The following is a 20358-nucleotide window of genomic DNA, read 5'->3' on the forward strand; positions in this document are numbered from 1 at the left end:
GGGCACCCCTGAATAACTTGTCCAAAGGTAAAAACTAATACTAATTTGTCTAATAGTATTTTTCTAAATGTCATATATAAATAATTTGTCGACTAGATATATATGATATGCAGAGCCGGCTCTACCATATAAGCAACACGTGCATTTGCGTGGAGCGGCAAGCTTGGATGGTCCGGCAAAATCTGTCATAAGTATGTTATTTAAATTAAATATTTCTTGTTGGAAACAGACTTCATGATGATGGTACTTACATTTATTAAGCTGACTTTCTATTTGAATACTACATTCATAAATTATGTTTAGGTTTCATTAGTTGAAGGCCACATGGACAATGCTAAAGCAAATGGTTGAATAAATCCGAGCACAAATTGCTTGATTGTTGTGTAAATGCAAGAATTCAATTCTCGAATAGTAGTGAATATCTGTTCCATTTAGTAAGCTATCACAGTTTTGATATGAAACTAGTCTTGTTTTTGTCAGAAACAAGTTCCTTATCATTGAAGATAGAAACAAGTGTTTTTTTTAAATGTTAGAAGATGTCGAAGAAAAATCAAGAAATAAAGATAAAAGAGCTAGTTGCACTGAAATTGCAAACTGATACATTGGGATTGAAGCTCGATAGTGAATTCTATAAAAGGGATTACCATCTTTCCTCTGCAGGTGTGTTTGCTTTATCTTTCACTAACATAATAGATTAATATTTAAAGAAAAAAAACAGACACAACGGGATTGCATTTTTAGTAAGTATTTAAGCCTTTCTGAGTGCGACTGCACTCACCCTCATCTTTGTTGTTCATGCTGGAGTAGCATACTTAAAATCATGACTTTTAAGATTTGTTCTTTCTGGAGAAAGGGGGAGGCGGCAAATTATGCCATTGCACGAGGCGACAAATTGACTAGGACCGGCCCTGATGATATGTATATAAAAGACATAAATATAGGATGACTCAATTTGAAGTAATGCAGGGTATTTCAAAATTAATATTAGGGTTTTGAAACTTTGTAGTATCTATTACAATTAACTAACAATTATAAATATTATATCAAATGAAAGAGCAACTAAAACAGTCTTGTATCGCATGCATGTACATGCATTGTTTCTTCTGTTTGCCGTTAGAAAGAGCAAGTAGCAAAGATGGAGACTAGAGAGCAGAAAGGTTTTTGTGTTTTAATAAAAACTGAATCTGTACATTGCAACCGTCTATGTGAAGAATATTAAGGAGAAGCTTGCAACTACGTCTTTATCGTTTGTAGTTGCTACAGGTCTAAAACCTACAGACTACGGTTTACGTGCCAATTTCGCAAGTGAAATATTGCTGCATAACAATGAAGATTTTCTGGATCGTGTCGTCTTCAGTGATAAATCGACCTTTCACCTAAGAGCTAATGTGAACACTCATAATGTTTGCATCTGGCCGTCAGCAAATCCTCAGGAGATGGTACAGTTGAAACGAGACTCCCCTAAATTGAATGTGTTTTGTGCCATATGGCGGAAAACTTATGGGCCTTTCTCGCCTATCGACTAGATGTGTGCCGTGTGAAGAATGAATCTCACATTGAACACTTGTAGCAAAGACTGTTTGAGGTGCTCTTTTACTTGATGCATTGCTTATAATTGTACGTAAAATGTAATAAGTACTACGAAGACTTAAAACCCCAAAATTTATTTTGAAAAACCCTGCATTTCTCACCAACAGTGTTGGAACTAAGATGTAAAAAGGAGAGAAAATTTTCCTTATAAAGTTATTGTTTACAACGATGTTATTATTAGTCGAGACTATAACTACAACAACAACACGAGTTAGTAGTCAAAAATATGTAATCAAATGTATACTCGGTGGCCCAGGTGGCCAAAGTGGCATGCATGGGTATGTCACTTGTTTAATCCGCGCCTGTGTGGACACTAATTAAGATATCGGGATATTATTCTTGCAAAATATGGCTGGACTATAGTTTATCATATTAATTTCTTTTTCTTCTGGTGTCGAATTTCCTTCTCAAATTTCACCCGAGTCAAAAATTCAAGAATTTTCCAATTTCGAATTTCCTTTACTTCTTTTTTCCCTGTAGCTTCCTTCGTTGTAGAAAGACATCCTTAAGACTTGCCAGGTAGATACCTCGGATGGATACCTAACTGTTGACATCAATTGGACGGGCCTGCGTGCAATGTTGCCAATTAGGGAAATTAAAATTTTCCTATATTTGCGCAGAAAATTAGAATTTTTTGTTTATAAATCCGTACCTATACGTCCGAGTGCAAGTCAACTTACTCCAATCGAACATCTGTCCTTACTTAACAAACGCAAGTACAGATCGTTACAATGGGGTAATTAGGGGGCACACGAAAAATTCGTATTTAGGTTCTAACCCTTGATTTTTGTAGCTTTTCCTTACTTTTATGTTTACCGTAATATATTTTTGGTAAGTAGAAACTTTATTCCTTAAATATCGCCATAATACTTGTAGGATATATTAGTGGTGTACCAATGTTTAATTTAACATAGTTTGCGTCTGTCTGGTAGCAGTGTTGCCAGCTACAGAAAATTTTAATTTCAGATTTTAGGGGGAAATTTTGGAAAAATTATATGTTTTGTCTATTATTTACCTCTTGTTGGCTATGTCGGAACAAACGTACCAGTATCTGGAAGTCTCGTCTTTGCTCTACACAACGCACTATAGAAAGTTTCAATAGGATAATTAGGGGAAGTACAGTTGAGGTTTACAGTAGACCTTGTTCTCTAATTGGAAAGATAACTGTGATTTTTTTAAATGTAGAATGAGATATTTTTTATTGACATGCTTACTTTATTAGATATCGTCACAATACTTGTAGAATATATTAGAGGGATACCAAAGCTTATTTTAAGATAGTTTGTGTGTCTGATAGTAGTGTTGTCAGCTACAGAAAACTTTAATTCCAGATTTTAGGGGCAAATTTTGGAAAAATCCCTTTTTTGTTTCTATTATTTCCTCCTTGTTGGCTACATTCGAACAAACGTACCAGTGTCTAACAGCCTCATCCTTAGGCTACACAGCGCACCACAAAGTTTCACTAGAATAATTAGGGGAAGTACAGTTGAGGTTTATAATAAACCATTTTCTTGAAATGGTAAGAAAATGGTGTATTTCTGAGGTAGAATGAGATTTTTTTTATTTCATGCTTACTTTGTTATATATCGCCATGATACTTGTAGGATATATTCTTGGAGTACTACGGTTTATTTTCAGATAGTTTTCGTCTGTCTGATGGCAGCGTTTCTAGCCAAAACAATTAATTCCGGCTATTAGGTGAAAAATTCGGAAAAATTCCCTTTTCCCCTCTATTATTACCCTCTTACTGGCTATATTGAAACAAACGTATCACTACCTGAAAGCTTCCTCTTTGCCCTACAGAACGCACCATTAAAAGCTTCAATAGGATAATTAGAGAAGCTGTAGCCTCGGCATATTTGATTTTTGCTTGTGAGGCGTAAAAAGTGTCAAAATTTCATGTGTATGACAGAATTTTTTCTTTCCCTCTTTGAATGGAAGCCAGCGACTTCAGGATTTCACTGTACCTTGTCAACACACCAAAGATTTGTTTAGGTGACTTGAACCCATATAGCAGCAATGGTGCTAGATACAAAAAACTTTTAAATTCGGTTAGGAAATTTTTTGTAAATTTTCACCCCAACATTTCCCTCAATAATTTCCCACCCGTTGGCAACAATGCAATGCAACTTACACCAAATAATAGCCACTTCTATTTTCTAAAAAACAAGACTTTAACCATATCATTCAAATGAATAGTTTTTGAGCAATAAGTCACTAACTGGAAATGTAGGAAAACGCCAAAAATGACCTGGGGCCGAAAGGAATAATCACACAATTTTGCTCGTATAGGTACAAAGAAACAAACGATTTGTAAGTTACGAGGGCTTCGACTCAAGTTCTGTTGATTATTTCAATAATCTGCAACATAAATCAATAAATAATAGTTGCCAGAAAAAAAAACAGACATTTGAAAAAAATATGAAAAAGAACGATGTTTTTTTATTTAAAAAAACTTCACAGAAAAAAACCGTTTTTATAACACTATATATATATATATATATATATATATATATATATATATATATATATATATATATCTATATATATATATATATGTATGTATACAACAGTAAGTAAGAATATAGATTAATCCATGCTTCATTTTAATCTACAGAACAAATGCTTTTAATGAAAACAAGGGGCCTATCAGCCGTAGATGGCTAAAGGCCGTAAATAAAATTAAAACTTCAAGTGGAACTGAGGTAACTCGCCGACAATGGCTGATTTAACACGTTTGATAATAGCGCGTGTAATAGCTGATTTATAAACGCAGTTTATATAGCCTGAGTAGATAAGTGAGTAGCGTGTGTGACTGTCATTCTAAGGGTTCTGCGTCCGAATCTTAGCCTAGACTAAGAGTTACATTTTTTCAAGGAAGACTGTTTATACTTAAGTGTTAAAATTTAATTTATTCCCATGTCTTTCGCTCTTTCCTTTCCGTCTTTCCCTCTTTTCTCATTTTGTTAAGCTTTCCATACTTTTTCGGTCTCTGCATGATGCATATTATTATTTTAATTTTCTTTGCATTAATCCCTATCTCTTAGAACTTAACGTGAATGGATTTCTGCACATTTATCTCGTGGTTGTTTCTCTAAGCGATGGTCTCGGATAGTAATAGTTTTTCTTCCAAGTGGAGGAATATCCTGGCATGTTATGTTTTCGGGCATGCATTTGCTGTCATGTAGGTTGTCCAACTATCAGGCATACAGTGAAACTATTCTGCTACTGGAAAAAGCTATCATTTCTTAAATTTCCAACCTCCATATTCTAATGTCCGTGGCTGTACAATAGACTGAAATAGTGATGTCGTCATTTCCTCTTCGTTACCATGGTGATCGCCATGTTTTTTTCTAAACAAATGCATGAAGCTATAGGAATACTATGAAGTACCTTGTTAATATGAACACACAGTTAATAATAATTGTAGAACATTTTGAGGACAAAGTAAAGTTGGATAGATTAAGAATACGGGTCCACTATTTAGAAAATTTACGAGTGAAATCTAGTAATTAACGAAGTAACATATACGGAACCTTATTCTATAGAGAGCACATCTTTAGGTAATCTGATAAGATAGAAATTGCCATTACCCCGTAATGCACAATGAACAAAAGCAACTATATGCAATGTAAAAACTCTAGAGTACAGACTGATGAGTTGTTGGCACAATGAAAGTGAAACAAATATATGATTTGTCTACAAGGAAAAATAATTGTCTACTTTGAAAATAATATTAATTATATTGGCTCATTTAAATACTTTATGCCCATCATTTAAAATATGAGTGCACAGTTATAGTAGCTACAAAATAAAGAAACAACCAATCAAAACAGAACAAAACAAACAAAAAACACGAATCTTGTAACCATATGCGTTCTGAAAATTTTCAATCTGGACCAATTTCTGATATGTTAGCATGCATCGAATCTTTCCTTTTATTTCCTTCTTACCTTAAAATGTATACTGGCAGTACAACAAGAAAATATCCAATTATGAGTGGTGCAGCATACGTTTTAAACACTATTTCTGTAGACCTACATATTTGGAATGTAATGTATGATACTGATGACACTAAATAAAAATTTTCAAGAATTATGTAAATTTAATATCCGATAATATATATGTTAACTATATTTTGATACTTAACATTATGTCACAAAATCTGCGATATGAGGGGAAACATTTCACCTTCAATGTTTGTCATATTTTAACATATTATTTACATAATTGCTTGCTCTTTCTATCTTTTCGTAGTTTCATTCATTGGATTTTTTTAAAACAAAAAAGCGTTCCTTTTACTCTAATCTTTGTAATCCGGAAGTTAACATGTTATTGTTTTCACATTAGGTTCTTAGGCCATGTTGTTTAGAAAATAAAACTACGATCACCATGGCAACGAGAAGGATGTGACGTCACACTATTTCAGTCTATTATAAAGGACGAATGTGTGAGCGGACTCCAGAAATTTCGCAGCTGTGAATACTTTTCATGGTTGAAGAATTCTTCACACACAATACAGATTATTGCGGAGCTGAAAAATAAGAAGAAATAAGTGAATTAGGAGTGTTCAAAGAAAACTTCAAATAACTTACATGTTGTTTATTTAAGGCTTTATTCATTTCGAATCTCTGTGGAAATAACTTTCTTAAAAACAAGTCGAATAAATTTTTCTTTGAATTAGGTTGACGTTACGAGATTTTAATAAATAAAATTTGCGTGCAGAGTAAGAATTTCAGATCGTCACAATATATCACATTCTTTTGAGAAAACAGTGTCCAGAATCTTATATTTTTTTGTGCCTACATACCAATTGCATACGAATTTATAATATGCCTGCAAACTTATGTACCATAAGAAATATTATTTTTGCCAGCATTAATGACGGCGGATATGCAGTAAGGTAGACAAGTGTGAAAACACGCAGCAATCTATTCTAGGCAGTCACTATAAGTTAGATTTCCATTGCAATTGCATAGTATTAACATATATATAAAAAATAATAAATATAAATTGATTCATGTAAAGGGTAAAGTATACCACAATAATGGAACAGGTTGTATAGTGGGATTATAGTTATAGTGCGTTGCCTGTCACAAATATATTACGGTACAAAAGAAAGAAGCATATAATAACTACAAAAGCATGTAAATTGCTAATAGATAATTTTGACTTGTCATACTATACCATACATTAGTTATACTTTCTTTTTAAGTTTATACTTAATGTCCTGACAACAGCTACTCAGAGACTTCATGTCGAAGCTCTGAACGGAACGAAGTGAATCCGAAATGGTGGAGGCCGAATAAATGATCGTTAAATGCTTCCGAATGAATGATTCCAAAAGAATGATTACTTGGTTTATAAAATCTGTCTTTTTATACTCGTAAATGTCCTTGTTTGTTACAACTAGTTGGCACTCTATTTTTGAATTTTAAAATGTCCAAATTATAGTTTTCTGATAAATATTATTGTTATGTATACAAATATAAAGGTTATTTTTGTTTTTCTATTTAGTTTCGGAAAATCCGTATATTTGTCCAACAGAACGTCACCAGATATTTTGTTTTTAACTTTTTTTGCAAACAATAGATCAGATTACAGATGCAATATCGAGATCAGCTAGATGTTATGTTATAGCTTGTTGTGGGAAAGTTTATTTTCCAGTTCACACAACTTTAGCCTCATGTTATTCTTACTTTTGGATGCTTTGATTATTTTTTTCACCTTCCGCGTACCAAATATTCGCACTGAAAAATATTATTTTAATTGTCCATTCTGTTCCATGTTAATAAAAAACTTTATGCATTACTGATAATTTACTTATTATATGATAGTATTGATACAAATTTTTTAACGTTGTTTCTACACTTATAGATGATTTACATATTTGGCACTTACATTATTCTACATTTTCAAAACGAGTAAAAGTTACTCCATATTCCTAATTTGCACATTAATTTTTCTTTTAATGTCCATTTATACTCACATTGAAATTATCTTCACATAGAAATAAGTAGTACTGATTAGCTGCTAAATCTTGTTACTGTGCGATCTACTTGAACTCATAGCTTTGTCATCTTGAATTCGCTAGGGATTAAATTTGTTCTCCAGCGTAACAAATAGTGTTATGAGTACTTTTATAAAGTGTAACAATACAGTACTTATTAAATGTATGTCAGGTAGCTTATCAGGCTCATTATGCAGATGATCTATCTAGTGACGGATCTAGAAAGTAAAAACTGGGGGGCAGCTAGTACCCAGACTAGAACAGGTATATATAAACTTTTAAAAATATATAAATAATAGCTTAAATTATTTTGTCACTGAAAAACTGGGGGGCCTAGGACCCCTGGCCTTGGCCTATATCCGCCACTGGATCTATTCCACTGAAGAAATACTATTAAAGCTTCTTACTTCATTTGTTAAAAAGCATGGCACGTGAACATTTTCAGTAGGCATGGCTTAAAGTGGACTCTAGTTTTCAGACCCCACTGACTTAGCTAATACTGCGTACACAAAAAGTCCAGATGAGGTCTTTTTAAATTAACATAAACTTTAAAAAAAAATAGTGTAAATCCCTATTATATCTACATAGTATATGTAATGTATATGGTGCGGCCCCTTATGTGGAACAGGCACGTAGCCAAGGGGTGGGTCTGGGGGTCCGGACCCCCCCCCCCTTCGGATCCAGAAATGAAAAATATTAAGGAAGGATGAAACAAAAGGAAACGAGAAAAAGATGAATCAGCGTCAAAAATATAAAGCTACAGCAAGTGTTTGGTTACTCTTTCTTATGAGGAGCTTTGTGTGGAGGAAACCCCGGGGGGGGGGGAAGGTTTGAAAATTGGTATTATTGTAACGAAGCATTTCGAATTACATCTATCTGCATAGATAACATAGACTCTCAGGTAAAACTTAAGAAATGCCCAGAATCACCAATAACATGAGCCATTTTGAATTTCGCGGCACCTCTAATCCATTTTATAGGATGTCTTTACTCCCGAAAGAGTATCTCGTTGCTATGCTTGATGGCATTAAACGAAGATAAGAAAAAGAACAAGAAAGAAGACAAGTAGAACGGAGTTCGAATGACCTCGGGAGTCTATATCTTTTTCAATACTTTTTTTATTTTCTTTTACTCAAGACATCTTCATAGTTTTTCTTCTTAAAATACTTACTACCATGTCCTCATTTTATTGTCCTAAAAGACCAATATGGGTATGTTTTCAGTAAAATAGTTTAGATTGCTCGCTCCCCTGGTGTGTAACCATAGTATTTCATGTCACTTCCCCCCCCCCTGATTACGAAATCCTGGCTAAACGAACAAATATATGTTGCCACTAATATAATTTAGAATGATCGAGCCCCTGGGGTAATAACCACAGTATATCGTCACGGATCCCCCCTATTTCGAAATCCTGGCTACGTGTCTGTGTGGAAGCAAAATATCACAAATATCAAAGCCATTCAATATACAGCATGAGAAACAACACCAAAACAACCTAAAAAGAAAATAATAAAAAAAGGTCCTAAATATTTCTAAGTAAAGTCCTCAATAACTAAAAAAAAAGGGACTTACTCTTCAAACCAAGGAACAAAATGCAAAGTGCTTAATTCACTCACTTCAAAAAATCCACAATCAAAGTAAGGTTGACAATTTATTGTTTTTTGTAGAAAATCTGGTGGGGTTCATCTTATGAAAACGTTTTCATTTAGTGGCTAATGGATGTTATCCGTAGAAGCTGTCAGAGCCTAGGATCGAAATAGAACCCATTTCACCAGACATGAGCGCCCGTTTCTTCCTTAAATTATTACACTGAGTGAAGTTTAGTTATATGTTAATTACTCACTCGATAATACGATAGTTATTATATTTAATTATCACAGGTCGACATGGGTTCTGGGGGTTTGAAATGTAAGGGTTGTTCTTTGAGAAAACATCAGGAAAAAAAAACGTATAGGAAGGCTATCAATTATTCTTGTACTGCTTTCAAACACTTAAAAGGCGAAAGAAGCTTTAGATAAAGAGGCTGGTTGGATTGAATTTTAGCGTCCCTTTTAGCACCGAAACTACATGAGACGTGATCCTACAGTTTAATGTGGCATCCGAAATATCATAATGCTTTCAAATTTCAAGGCATTTCAACGGGAATTGAATTAAGGATTCCTTGTACCAAAGGCTCGCGCGTTAGCTAATAGACCAGCGGAAGGACTCAGAGAAGGGACATTTCAAATATTTAGTATCACGAAGGAAGAAGTGATGTTCTAAACCCAGAATATACCATATACAAATGCAGCGAGAATATGTGAGTGATGTGACGTAAGAGAAGAGAAGATTCCCAGGAAGAGCTTATGGGTAGGGAACATTTTGAGATTGATCATCAAACAAGAAATTATACTCAACTAAAGACTGGAGTTAGAAACGGTTTGAGTAATTCCTTCTAAGAGGCATTCTTCTTAGAGAGAACCATCATATTCATTCATATAGTTTATAATGCTATTTGTGCATTTTCTGAATTCGTCATTTGTATAACACAGGCCTACAGAAAAAAATTTGTTCTTGGTGCCTAAAATTTTAGAGCTGATTTTAACTATGTGTGGGGCGCTGAATCCAATAATGTAAGCAGTTTTTTTCTATCAGCTCTACTTTGGTAGATACAGGCTACTGTACCAGTAGTGTTATTTACGTTACAATGTATGTGGAAGAAATATTACAATCCAAAATAAATATGTAAATTATAAATGATGTAACCACTATTTCCGCATGCTTCTTGCAATAGTATACAAAATAAGCAAAAGAAATACAAATATTCTCGTAATAACAAGTTTGAATATGATCTTATAAACTCTGCAACTCAAATAAATCCTACTGTGCTCTATAGAGATTTCTATTTGGAAGAACGGCGCTCTTTTCTCATTAGTGCTGCTATCTGTCGGTACTAAACGGAAACTAGTCATATAGTAGTTCCAGGAACGTCCACTAGATTGCATTGGTATTCTACTTGGCTAGTGGATCGTAGTTGTTGTCTTGCAGGTGGAGTGACATGTTGGAACATGTGAGTTTTGTTCTGAAATCATAACTTGTATCGCGTATACTAAGGCTTTATATTTAACATCCGTGTTAGTGGCCTGAACATAAAATGAGTTCAAGTCGAAGAAGTTGTGTTAACCATCCTGATGTGTTTTGCTACATATGTGGTGAGTACACATTTAAAGACAATAGAAAACATATCAGTGACTTTGTAAAAAAAGCATATCATGCATATTTTGGTGTACGCCTAGGGGACCAAGATAAAACGTGGGCTCCACATATTGTGTGTAAAATGTGTACTGAACACTTGCGACAGTGGACAACTGGAAAAAGAAAAAGTCTTAAGTTTGGTGTTCCAATGGTTTGGAGGGAACCCACAAACCATGTTGATGACTGTTATTTCTGCCTGGTAAATGTTACGGGTATGAATAGAAATAACCGGAACAAGTAGACATATCCTGATCTGCCTTCAGCAAGACGTCCAGTTGTTCATTCCGATGAAATTCCAATCCCAACGTTTCACCACTTGCCAGAGCTTTGTGAGACTGAAAACGAACGTAGTGAACATTCTTGTGACATGGATGATGGAAGTGACAGTGATTATGAGGGAATGTCAACAATTCCTCAACAGTTTAATCAAGATGAGCTAAATGATCTAGTTAGGGACCTTAATCTTTCAAAAGAATCGTCTGAATTACTTGCTTCCAGATTGAAGGACAAAAACGTACTAGAACAAGGAACTAAAATCACATTCTACCGAACAAGGGAAAAGGAGTTTTTACCATTTTTCACTGAAGACACAAATCTCGTATTCTGTCACGATGTTAGAGGTCTCCTAGAACACATGGGTCTTCCAGAATACAATCCAGATGATTGGCGCCTGTTTATTGATAGCTCCAAGCGAAGTTTAAAATGCGTCCTTCTACACAATGGCAATAAATATAGCTCAATTCCAATCGCTCATTCAACACGACTGAAAGAAGAATATGAAGCAATTGCTTTGGTTATGGAAAAAATTAAATACCAGGACCATCAGTGGGTGATTTGTGTGGATTTAAAGATGGTGAACTTTCTTCTTGGACAGCAAAGTGGCTACACAAAATATCCTTGTTTTCTATGTCTGTGGGATAGCAGAGACAAAGCAAACCATTGGTCAAAAAAAGAGTGGCCGCAGAGAGACGACATGGTTGTTGGTAAGAAAAATATTATTAACATGCCTATTGTTGAGTGTGACAAAATCATTTTGCCACCTCTACATCTCAAGCTCGGTTTGATGAAGCAGTTTGTAAAGGCGCTAAATAAGGACGGGCCGTGCTTTGCTTACATGGGAAACAAGCTACCTCAGATCAGCACAGAAAAATTAAAAGCTGGAATATTTGATGGTCCCCAAATAAGACAACTCATGAAAGATCCGGCTTTCGTGGAGTCCATGAATGAGACTGAACGTAGAGCTTGGACCTCATTTGTAGAAGTTATCAAGAATTTCCTTGGCAATAATAAAGCTGATAACTATGTTGAGCTAGTGAACCAGATGCTTAATGCATTCCAAAAACTTGGATGTAATATGAGTATCAAAATTCATTACCTGCACAGCCATTTGGACCGTTTCCCAGACAACGTAGGCAGTCTGAGTGAAGAACAAGGTGAAAGATTTCACCAAGATATTAAAACAATGGAGGACCGCTACCAAGGAAGATGGGATGCCCATATGATGGCAGATTACTGCTGGAACCTAAAAAGAGACTGTGCAAAGAAACATTCAAGGATGTCACGAAAACGAAGCTTCCGAAGTGTTGAATAGATCGTTTTGAACAAATTATTTGATTTTTTATTCATAAAAGCTATTATAAAATGTAGTTACAGAGTTATTATGTACTTGATGTTTGTGTTTATATGGTTTTCATTATTTTCAAAGTGTTCCAAATAACAGATTTAAATGTCATAGTTTTCTTTTCACTTACAGTAAAACAGCACCTATGCAATTTTCAACGTTGTAGCAGGTCAGTCTTGCAATTCCTATATCTCAAAAACTAAAGCTGTTAGGGGAAAACTAACGCCATATTTGGATTCAGCGTCCCAATTCTACTTCAAACCAGCTAAGAAACACCCGGCACCAAAACCACTGTAAGCCAGTGTAATCTTTTAATTTATATTTGATATAATTTCGTTATTTTATTATTTTTAAATGGCCCTTTGTAAGGACAAACCAGATATTCGACAATGTCAGAAATAATTATTAGGATATATTTGAACTATTTTTAAACATTATTAAATGATTGTTAAAGCTTAAAACATATTATGAATACACTATAATATAGCTTATATGAGGCGTATAGTTTCTAAATCCGCCATCTCCTTCATAAAATGATTCGAGAAAAACAGGAAAAACTGATAACTTAGAGATTATGTGAGATAAAATTTTCTTTTTAGAAATACTTTCCTGCTTTCTGGACATTCATTATAACTACCAAATGACAAAAATCTCTCTCATCGTGTCGGGCATGGAAAGAAATACCAGTAAATCTACTTATCTTTTTTTTTTTTTTTTTTTTTTTTTGGGGAATTTGGAGATGGCGGATTTAGAAACTATACGCCTCATATATTGTACGGAGTGCTGCATTTAGTTCAAAATTATGAAGACAGAAATACTGTAGAGTAAGTATTGTTAACTGAATGTTCATACAATATACTTATTATGTAGCTAATTTAAATTAATAAGTACTTTATATATGTATATCTTTTAGCTTTGTATGGCAGGATTATTGTACAACCACCTTATTCTTCTTTCTGTGGATTTTGTATGAATCCGTCTGTCAAGTTGGTCAACCGTTCATGTCAACTCAATGGTAAGAATACGTGCATATCTTAAACGCTACTTTTACATTTTACCATAAGTTCAAAGAAAATGATATATTTACTACTGATGAATAAGATGCTATTTAGGTTGTGCTAATAGAGATTACTTACTAGTAAAATAATACTCAATGTATTGAATATTTGAACATTATATCAGAAATGCATAATAAAGAATACAATCATTACTCTACACTTACAATAATAATGAAAAATTGCATTCTCAACCACCTATGTAAATGAATTTGAATCTGAAAGACAAATCACCCTATTGAATTCAGTAATTTTTACGGAGTGTATCATTTCTCACACATTTTACTCGATAATGTTCAGCATTTTAGTGAAAATCTTGTAAGTTATAAATTAATGATGCTTACAATTGAAACATGAAAATCACATGAGCTTGTTACAAACTTAAACCGTGAATATGGATTACAATCTAAGTAGCAGTAGCTTTTCTAAAAGGAAAAAAAATAATCATGTTAAATAAGTTAAATGCTTCTTAGTTATATCTTATAACCAAGTGGTCATTTCCACAAGAATCATGATAATAATTCTGTGATAGTAGTTAGTTTAATGAACCTTCATCAAATAAAATAATTTACTCAGTCACATGATTTAGAATGTACACATTATACAGTTATTTGTTCCAGTACTCTTTTAAAATTTACTTTTATACTTAATTCCACATAATATGCGATTCTACATGGTGAATATAATAATATAAACCTATCTGATTTTCTACTCTTGAAAATCGCAGTAAAGGTTATGAAACTAAAATTATATTGAAAAGGTCATCTAAAAAAAGTATAAATACAATAATATAAATAGATATAGAATATATACACAATATACTTTACATAACTTTTTACCTATATACATTTGATAATACATTTATTATGATTATAACATTATGAAACCACATATTCACCATTTTCTTCAATAACTTTCTGCCATTCTTCTGCCAGTGCTAGAGTCCCGTCACTATAGAACTTCTGCACTTTCTGTCCACAAAATTGTGACAAGTGCTTTGTACTGGCTTCTTTTGAAACTAACTTAACACCATTCAGGGAGTTCGACAGATACCGAGTGATCGTGGGCATACGGCAGATCCATTGAAATCTCCCAGCCAAGTTCTCTCAATTTCTGTGGGGTCGTTCAAGATTTATATATTTTGGTTCTATCGTTCTGTAATACGACATCCTATCTATTGACCAGTTCCGGCTTTTTCTTTTGAATTGCTAGATTCATTCGTGCTAATTCTCAACAGTACAGGTCTAATTTTATTATTCTGCTCGGCAGCAGCAATTTGTGATACCTGATATCCTTCCAATTCCAGCAACGAACAGCATACCCTTCCTGGTCGTTAGTGTAGGCTTCGCCACAGACTGTGGAGATTCTCCTTGCTTCGACCACTATCGTTTTGGCACACTGATTTCGTAGATTATCCACTTTTTATCGCTCATGATCATCCGATTTAGAAATATCTCGACTTCGTGACGTTCCAGTAGAGATTCGCAGATATAAATTAGATCGAGTAAATACTTATATTTTTGAGCCAGATCATGCACCGAAACCTCTAGATTCTTTTTGTAGCCAGCTTTCTCCAAATAGTTTAACACTGTAGTGATAGATGTTTAGATCATTAGCAATGTCATGGCTACTTACGTGTTGATCTTGTTTTTTTTTTTATTTTGCCACAATTTCACCCACTTTTGCCGTGATTTGTCGCCCACTTTTACGAGCATCTTGGATCGATATTTCCAGATCAAAAGCGACTAAATCATTTTTTTTTTTGTTTTGCTTTTGATAATATATTTTGCCTATAAACGGCGCATATATCTACACAGGCCTGTGCAGCATTTGTGTCTTTATCAAAATGAAATGGTAAAATGTAGCGCAATTCTGCTGAGAGTTCACTCATCTTCATGGTGGAGTATCTTATCTCTGATTATAAGAGTTCGAACAATTTTATGTACATCTACTAGCCTCAACTGTCAGCTGTCAAATGGCGTTAGACCTGACTCGCTGCAACCCACATATCTTGAGATTTGAGACACTAACCTCATCTCATACACAAAAGGCTCAACACTTTTTAGACAACCTGATATACACTTACTAGCCAAAACATTATGACTACGTGCTACTTTTTGAACGAAGTAGTTGGGGTGATGTAAGAGACACGGGCATAGAGAACCGATCGCCAGATGGTGAAAGGTACCTCACTTTATCAGTCAGTGTAATGCTTGTGCATAGAATAAGGAAGAGCTGCAAGCAGAATTTGATTGAGGATAAATTGTGATGGCCAGATTGGTGGAAACGAGCATCTCGGAAACAATTTGACTTGTCTTGTGTTCGCGAGCTCCCTTGTTACTGTGTTCCAAAGGTAGGAAAAGGACGTGAAACCAGCACCAAACCATGAGAAGTGAAACGGCTGCACGTCATTAAAAATGTCGGACGTCGTAGAGTGTCGAGGTTAGTGCAATAGGATATGGTGTAAATTATGGCACAATTAACAGTAGATTTTAACTGTGGAAAAAGCACCTGTGTGTCTAAACTACAGTTCATCGTACACTATTAGATATGGACTTCCGCAGCCAACATCCCACATAGGTAAACCCAACCACAAAAGTATCTCCCTCCCTAAGTGCTCTAATTCCATTACTTGGGGTACATGTGATTTGCAGTTGTGAGAACGCCTAGACAGATGCAACCCAACTTACACGTAACTTTTCTCGGCACTGACAGCAGTTGGTGGACCTGATCCAGGTGTTTATTAAGGTAAAATTGTAAAGTATGTGACTAACGAAACAGTTCTCCATTCTAAGATGAATCTCTATGGTTCGGATCGTGTTTTCCAAAGAACACCATATATTTATCTTAATATTGCTGTGTATGCAATGTATTATTTCTTTATATACTGTATGTTTAGAGAAATAAAGATACTGACCACGCATGAATCAAAAAATGTTTGAAAGTAGCTGAAAGTATCAAATCTAGAACAACTGCTGGAAACAAGTTAATAAATAATTGCCTTTATTGAGAGACCTTCTTCAATTCTCCATGATTCCAACATCTTTTTCTTTCTGGAGGAGAGAAGATTTTGCTTGTCACACTGAGTATGTATTGAAATTGAAATTGAAACATTTGAAAAAGTTAGAACCTGACCGGGATTTGAACCCGGGTCCCCGAATAGAAGTTCAATGCGCTGACCACTTACCTACCGCGTCACTTCATCCTACATCTAAACTATTAGACAGTTAGAAGCATTGTATCTAAGACTATAGACTAAATATTCGTATAAGAAGACGTTCCTTATGAGTGTCACAATGACTTACTCAAGGTTTCCTTCTTTAACTCAAAAACAAGTGATATAGACCTTCGTCAATGAGGAAAATATTACGAAACGTTCTTCAAGATGAGGCTACCTCATCGTCTTTAACTGGTCCCGATTTACATTACTGCAATTATTCCTCATCGTAACTTCTAATTTCTAAAGATGAAAAGCCGGCAGACATTATTTTCGCATTCTTTGAATTGCATCGACACGTGTAGAAATAGTGTGTGCTATGTTTATCTAACATAACTACTAGTTTATTTTCTTACCTTTGTATGAGGAATTGATGGCAAAGTGTGAAAGCAGAAAACTGCCCTTTCAGTGACCCGCGTTCGAATCCCGGCTTGACCTTTATTTTTTCTTTATTGGAAGGTATTGTTTACGCAATTGATATTATTGTTATTATTATTATTATTATTATTATTATTATTATTATTATTATTATTATTATTATTATTATTATTATTATTATTATTATTATTATGCGTATAATTATAACCGCTACCAGGTTATAGAAGGATTTTTTGTGGACACTGTATATTTCGTAAAGACAGTGATTATTATTTTCGATTTGTACTTTATTCTGCGACGCATATAAGTTCTTTCTTCGGTGGGAATTGCTTCTTTCCCACACAATTGGACAAAGAAGTCTTTCATCGCTTTTTCATATATATATATTTAAAACCTTACTTTTGGTGAGAACATTTCAGTTAGTGACGAACCATTTCAGTGTTTCTCCCTGACTTATTATATTCACAGTATATATTCTATAGTTATTTGGTACTGAATTAAGTGTTTTCTTTAATCGCTTATGGAAATATTGCAGTAGTTTAGAGAAATACGGGCTGACCAGATGTTCAAGTGGCCAAAGTGGCACCAATTGCGTTGTTTTGCAACTCGTTATCTGTACTTTCTCACGCCAGAGTTATCGCCGTGTCTAGTGCATTGTAGGCAGTTGGCTAAAATTAACATAAATTATTTTCCGTATTCTGTTTGCATGTGCACACTCATCTTTACGCTTCAGGATTGTTTGGCGCAGCAACTGGATTTCTCGTGGGATTGTCCAGGCAACTTTTCCCCAGTGCTAATCCCGCAAGTGCGTCAATGGTGTGAGAGAAGCATTCGCCGTGAAATCTGAATTATAATCATATATATATAAAGGGCTACAGCGCATTAGAACGGCAAAGTGTGATTTTAGTGATGAAAATTATTATACATATTCTGTGTTCAGTGTTGTGTTCATTCCTCTTCGCTATTTTTTTTATAAGTGTTCTAATAAATAAGTATAGTGTTATTTAATTTAGTATGTTTTCGTTGTTTGTATGAATGATGTTTGTGTGCGTTGTGGTCTGGATGACCGTCTGATCATCCGTGAGGTTTTCGAGATGAGACACCCGAACTTTTCGGCGCCTAATGCTCGTCTCATCATTGAGACCAACGAGCGATTTGGAAACAATTTGTAACTCTTCTTGAAGAGGTCCTTCATCGTCCTGTCCAGGTAAGTTCCAGTCTCAGGAGAATACTTATTGGTAGGACCATGAACCACGAACAGCGACTTGAACACGAATTGGTTACAGATAAATGTCCGCCCAAACAGAGACCTCGAATTGAAATGGTTACATAATTGTATGAATTTCGATGGTAACTGTCGCCGATTATTAGAAAGTGAATATGGGAGAACTATGAAATAAAGTAAATAGATGCGCGTAATTTTATTATGAAATTATATGACGAACGCATTTTATCTTATCCCAAGCGATTATTGTCGAATATACACGGTTAAAGGAGCACTCTGTTGATCAAATTAAAAGAACTCAACGATTTATCCGTCTATAAGACGTTGTTTATGTGAGTGTCACAATAACTTACTCGAGATGTCTTTCTTTAAACCAAAACAAAAAAACTTATATAGACGTTCCTCAATGAGGAACATATCACGAAACGTTCTTCAAGTATAGGCTACGCCATAGTTTTCAGCAATGGTTCCGATTTACATTACAATTCTTTATGTATGGGCACGAGTCGAGCTAAAACTCGAAACGACTTCGAGTCGAGTCAAAGGTAATTTTCTCGAGTCGAGTTCCAAGTTGAGTCAGTGTTCTGAGGTCGAGTTTCAGTCTAGTCGAGTTTGATAAATGGCTCGCTCGTTTAGCTCGTTTTAACTCGTTTTGAAATCATTACCTCATTAAACTGGAAAGCGAAAGCTATGAAAAATGTAAGCAGTACTTCGTGTAGTGAGACTTCGTGCTATTCACATCGTCTCTCGCTCACTGACTGTTAGTGTTATAACAAACGACGAGGACATATAAGTTTGTATATTGTGCGATTATCTTAGTGGGATATTGCATTTATTAGTGTCTTCTAGATCTTCATATATTTGATTCTTCGAGTGATTTTTGTGGTCGTTCTACGACGAAATTTCAACATGAGTTGTTTCCGTGAAAATACCTTAATTTTAAATTTTGGTCAAGTAAGTCAAAAGCCTACTTCAATTTTTGTCCATGAATGGATACGAAAAACATTCAAATTAACAATATATCAAATTCCTAGCATTGAAATGGATTATATAAAGAAACAACTGTATATTAAGCTAGTCAACAAGGTGCTGTGTGAACGAATTCTCTCTCCTACTCATGGTGAAGTCAAATTCACCGATAGTGACAAGGAAAATTTACTTCCAATTGATCTCGCTGACAACAGTCTTACCGTCGTTGAGGTGTCTTTGTGCTCCATGGAACTTAGTAATCAACAGTTAACATGAATGTTTTCTCAGTATTGAGAAATACAGTCAATCCTAGACGAACAATATTCTGCGAATCATGTATATGTCACCCGTACTGGACGTAGATCAATTAAATGAAGTTTAAACAAAATATTCCTTCATTTATTACAGTGTGTGGTTATTCAGGTCAAATCCACACGCATGCGTTGTGCAATTCACAGGACCATTTTGTTCAAGAATGCCCCCGAAAAGAGGTCCGCCCTTCAAGTTTACCCGCCAGTTCGAAGTTCTCAACCGCCACCCCTTCATACACCTTATAATCTCCCACATGAGAAGATATCTCTGCATACTGACAACTACACAGAATTTCCTCTGCTCACATCTGCTCAACCTGGTATTTCTTCAAGTCATGACGTTCCAGTACCTGTAACATCCCACGATCCCGTCATTCGCCCCTACCTACAAATGAAAGAAGTTCGTACTACTGAACAGGATGTTACTGCCCCTCTGGAATCTACTGCAGTACCCCAGTCTACTCCTGAATACAAGGCCCAAGAAATTCTCCAGGAAGGACAACTAGCTCAGGTAGGTGACCAACAGTCAGCAAAGGATTTACAAGTGGATTCTAGTGCTTCCATGGACCACGATAATCAATCTGTCCTGCAATTGGTAGCCGACTCGAACCCCACCCTTGACAGAAATGTGCAATCACTCACCAGTGATTCCGCCAATGAATCTGATCTCAATGCTCCTGTATATGTAAAATGTAAACTTTCAGAATTAAAGGCAACTGTTACTGGAGTTTCCAAAACTTCTAAAGGG

At 35.0% G+C, this 20358-nt stretch overlaps 1 protein-coding gene across 3 annotated transcripts in view; it reads left to right on the forward strand.

The window, feature by feature from the left end:
• LOC145660561 (lipase maturation factor 2-like) overlaps positions 1-20358 on the forward strand; it is a 181334-nt gene that overhangs the window by 24930 nt on the left and 136046 nt on the right. For all 3 annotated transcript variants that reach the window (XM_081725786.1, XM_081725791.1, XM_081725801.1), the window contains one exon: positions 13369-13470. In XM_081725786.1, coding sequence (XP_081581912.1) covers positions 13369-13470 — 102 coding nt within the window. The remainder of the gene's footprint in view (positions 1-13368; positions 13471-20358) is intronic.

Source organism: Thermobia domestica, chromosome 1 (assembly GCF_964235325.1).
Source record: "Thermobia domestica chromosome 1, izTheDome1.hap1.1, whole genome shotgun sequence".
Taxonomy (NCBI): domain Eukaryota; kingdom Metazoa; phylum Arthropoda; class Insecta; order Zygentoma; family Lepismatidae; genus Thermobia; species Thermobia domestica.